The sequence below is a fragment of the Mustela erminea genome, chromosome 12 (assembly GCF_009829155.1).
Source record: "Mustela erminea isolate mMusErm1 chromosome 12, mMusErm1.Pri, whole genome shotgun sequence".
Classification (NCBI taxonomy): domain Eukaryota; kingdom Metazoa; phylum Chordata; class Mammalia; order Carnivora; family Mustelidae; genus Mustela; species Mustela erminea.
Window position 1 is genome coordinate 27,079,471 of NC_045625.1, and position 3,295 is coordinate 27,082,765.

Here is a 3,295-nt window from a genome sequence, read left to right on the forward strand (position 1 = left end):
ATTCTGTTTCTTTGTTTAAGAATGAACCATGTAGATTCTAGGTTGTAATACTTGTAATACTAATAATAGACAGCAGGCAGTGGCTGGATTCTTTCTTTCTTTGACTTTTTATTGAAAGTGTATTAATGTATTTTCACAAACAGAACATATCACTCAAGGTGCTTGTATATTGGGCTTCAGTATTTCTAAATCATTGGTCGTGAGGAAGCACTGTTTTTCAGAGATTTCCTGAAGTTCTTTCCTGTAGCTCTAAGAGTAGAAGCTGCATTCTGCTTTTGGGATAAGCTCACTCTCTGTTCTGAGAAAGACCATGCTGAAGAGTGTTTTGAGTTATGTATCCATTCATTTTTGTTGAGAGAAGTGCTGATCCTTGTGGAGGAGGAGACGAACAGAAACTCAGTCTTGTAGCAGACAGGAGCTAAAGAGGAAAATGGGCTGAGGCCTGTATGAAAGGGGATGGCTAATAGATACCAAGAACGGTTAATATTTAATACATAATTAATACATAATCCCTTTATGTTATTTTCAAAATAAAGGTGTTAAACGTAGTGGTCTTTTGAATGTGGATATTCAGGAGATTTATGTAGATTCTTTGTGGTCAAAATGTACTGTTGAGAGCTTAAACAACACAGAAGTACTCATGATTACCAGAGAGGAATGATAAGGAAATTTAGAGTAGTCTGACATAAAATGAAGACTACAAACCAGGAAAATGTAAACACTCCTCAGAAATTATTGGGTAGGTGACTAGAATGCCTATAGCCACACGGAATAGAAATTAGATTATTTAGTTGTTAAAGGAAGGAGAGCCTCTGAAGGCTGGAGAACTTGGGACCACTTAGGGAACATATATCCTCATGTATTTTCCTCAAAAATATGACTGGAAAGAGGGAGTACAAAGAAATGCTAAATCCAACTCAAAATTAGTATTTTTTAATAAAGGCATTTTATTGACCATATTGCTAAAAAGAATAATTAGGGAAATCAGAGGGGGAGACAAACCATGAGAAACTGTAGACTCTGAGAAACAAACTGAGGGTTTTGGAGGGGGAGGGGAGTAAGGGGTTGGGTGAGCCTGTGGTGGGTATTATGGAGGGCATGTATTGCATGGAGCACTGGGTGTGGTGCATAAACAATGAATTTTGGAACACTGAAAAAAAATTAAATTAAATAAAATAATTGTGAACTGATGTTAGGCACAGCTGGATCAAGGTCTTAAAATAGGATCCCACACATACTCTCCCTCCTTCTCTCAACACTTCTTTGCCTCTCAGATAGGCTTCCTGCTCTTTTTGACAGAGATTGACCCAGGCTCACATTTCACCCTGTTTAGCAACTGTAGGAGGAAGAATGCCTCTTTTCTTAGCCAGAGACAGGATTCTTGGATTGTGTTTGATTAGCCTGGCAGAACTCACCTGCTATGCTGAATGAATCACTGTAACTTGAGGGATTTGCTTTTGTTTCAAGCTGTACCACTATTTCCAGAGGGTAGGGTCAGCCCCGTCCAGTACACATGGACTCAGAGGGTGGCACTGTTGAATGTCAGAAGAAAAAGTACGTTCTTATACCAGAATAAGGGATACTAGACAACAAAATAATAGATGTTCAGTTCAAACTGACTGAGAAAGGAGACCAGGAAAACAGAAGGAAGGTGGAGAAACAAAGTAGATGGAGAAGGGGAAAGGAAAAGAAGGAGGAGGAAATGGGGAAGAGAAGAGAGAAAAACAAGGAAGAGAGAGAGAGAGAGAAGAGAGGAGGGAGCTTTATCTTGAGGAAAAGCCATGTGCTCTGCATGGGACCTCATGGCAGAGCTGCATACGACTAGAAACTGCAGACGAGACTATTCAGAAGGCTTACTTGAGAATTCTGTCTTGAAAAGAGTTTAAGTCCTGTATTTAGACTTATGAGCAGATAAGCTCTCTTAACACTAGCTTCAGTAACTTCATCTGTGAACATAAAAGATCTGATCTGGTCTCACACGGAGGATATCACTTGCTTTAAGACCTTTTATATTTTCCATAGATGCAAGTATCTGCTCAGGACTTTCTTCACAGCCTCTTTCACCTCCTTATTCCTCAAGCTGTAGATGATGGGGTTCAACATTGGGGTTACCACTCCATAAGACAGTCCAATGATTTCATCAGATGCTTTTGTGTCCTTTGACTTGGGCTTCATGTACATAAAAAGAGCTGAACCATAGAATAAGATAACCACAGTCAGGTGGGCTGAACAGGTAGAAAAAGTTTTCTTTCTCCCCTCAGTAGAATTAATTCTCAGGATGGACGAGAGGATAAAAATATAGGAAATGAAAATTAACAGCAGAGGAATCACCAGTAAAACAATACTTGCCACTGTCATGATAAGCACATTCATGGAAATATCTGAACATACGAGTTTAAGAAGGGCTAGGATCTCACAGGTAAGATGATCAATAATGTTATTTCCACAGAAAGGCAACACCATTGTCAGGGCTGTTTGCACTAAGGAATTCATACAGCCTATGATCCAGGACCAAGCAGCCATGTGCACATAAAGCACTCTGTTCATGATGATGGGGTACCTCAGTGGGTTGCAGATGGCCACATACCGGTCATAGGCCATCACAGCCAAGAGGACACACTCAGTGGAGCCCAACCCAAGGGAGGCAACCATCTGCAGAGCACAGCCAATGAAGGAGATGGATTTTGTCTTGGACCTAAATATGATGAGCATTGGAGGAATGGATGATGATGTATAACAGATGTCCAGGAATGAGAGGTTCCCAAGGAAGAAGTACATGGGGGTGTGGAGGCGAGAATCCAGTATGCTGATGACAATGAGGAGACTGTTTCCCAGGAGGATTATCGCATACATGATGAGGCAGAGAGCGAACAGAAAGAGCTGGAGCTCTGGGTATTTGGAAAGTCCCACCAGAAAGAATTCAGTGACCGCTGAGTAATTCCCCATCTTCCTGTGTCCATGTTACCTTAACGCTTGAGAAAAGGATATGACTCAGGAAATAAATTGATTTATCAAATTACTTTTACTTCTATTACTTTGTTTTATTCTTAGCCTCTGGAATCAGCAAAGATAGGGATATTACATTAATTTTATTAATGATGAAACAGGAACTGAGAGATCAACACTACTGAGGCTCACATAGCAGTGAAAGCTGAGAATTGTGTTAGAAAGTTTCAGGCCTCTAATTAATAAAACTTAGGCAAAAACTGCTTTCAAATGTAGCTACCTAAGAATCTATTAATAAATATTTTGAAATGTAACTGCATCCTAATAAAACTGGATGTAATTTGAAATA

General features: G+C 39.8%; 1 protein-coding gene across 1 annotated transcript; it reads right to left on the bottom strand.

Annotated features, from left to right (window-relative positions):
- Positions 1–2,007: 2,007 nt before the first annotated feature.
- Positions 2,008–2,946, bottom strand: LOC116570597 (olfactory receptor 13D1). Its single transcript, XM_032307883.1, has one exon. The coding sequence runs from the start codon at positions 2,944–2,946 to the stop codon at positions 2,008–2,010; it is 939 nt and encodes a 312-aa protein (XP_032163774.1).
- Positions 2,947–3,295: the final 349 nt, after the last annotated feature.

What these genes read in the sequence shown, in the direction of transcription:
- LOC116570597 (XM_032307883.1), bottom strand. Translation starts at nt 2,946, where the DNA reads ATGGGGAATTACTCAGCGGTCACTGAATTCTTTCTGGTGGGACTTTCC.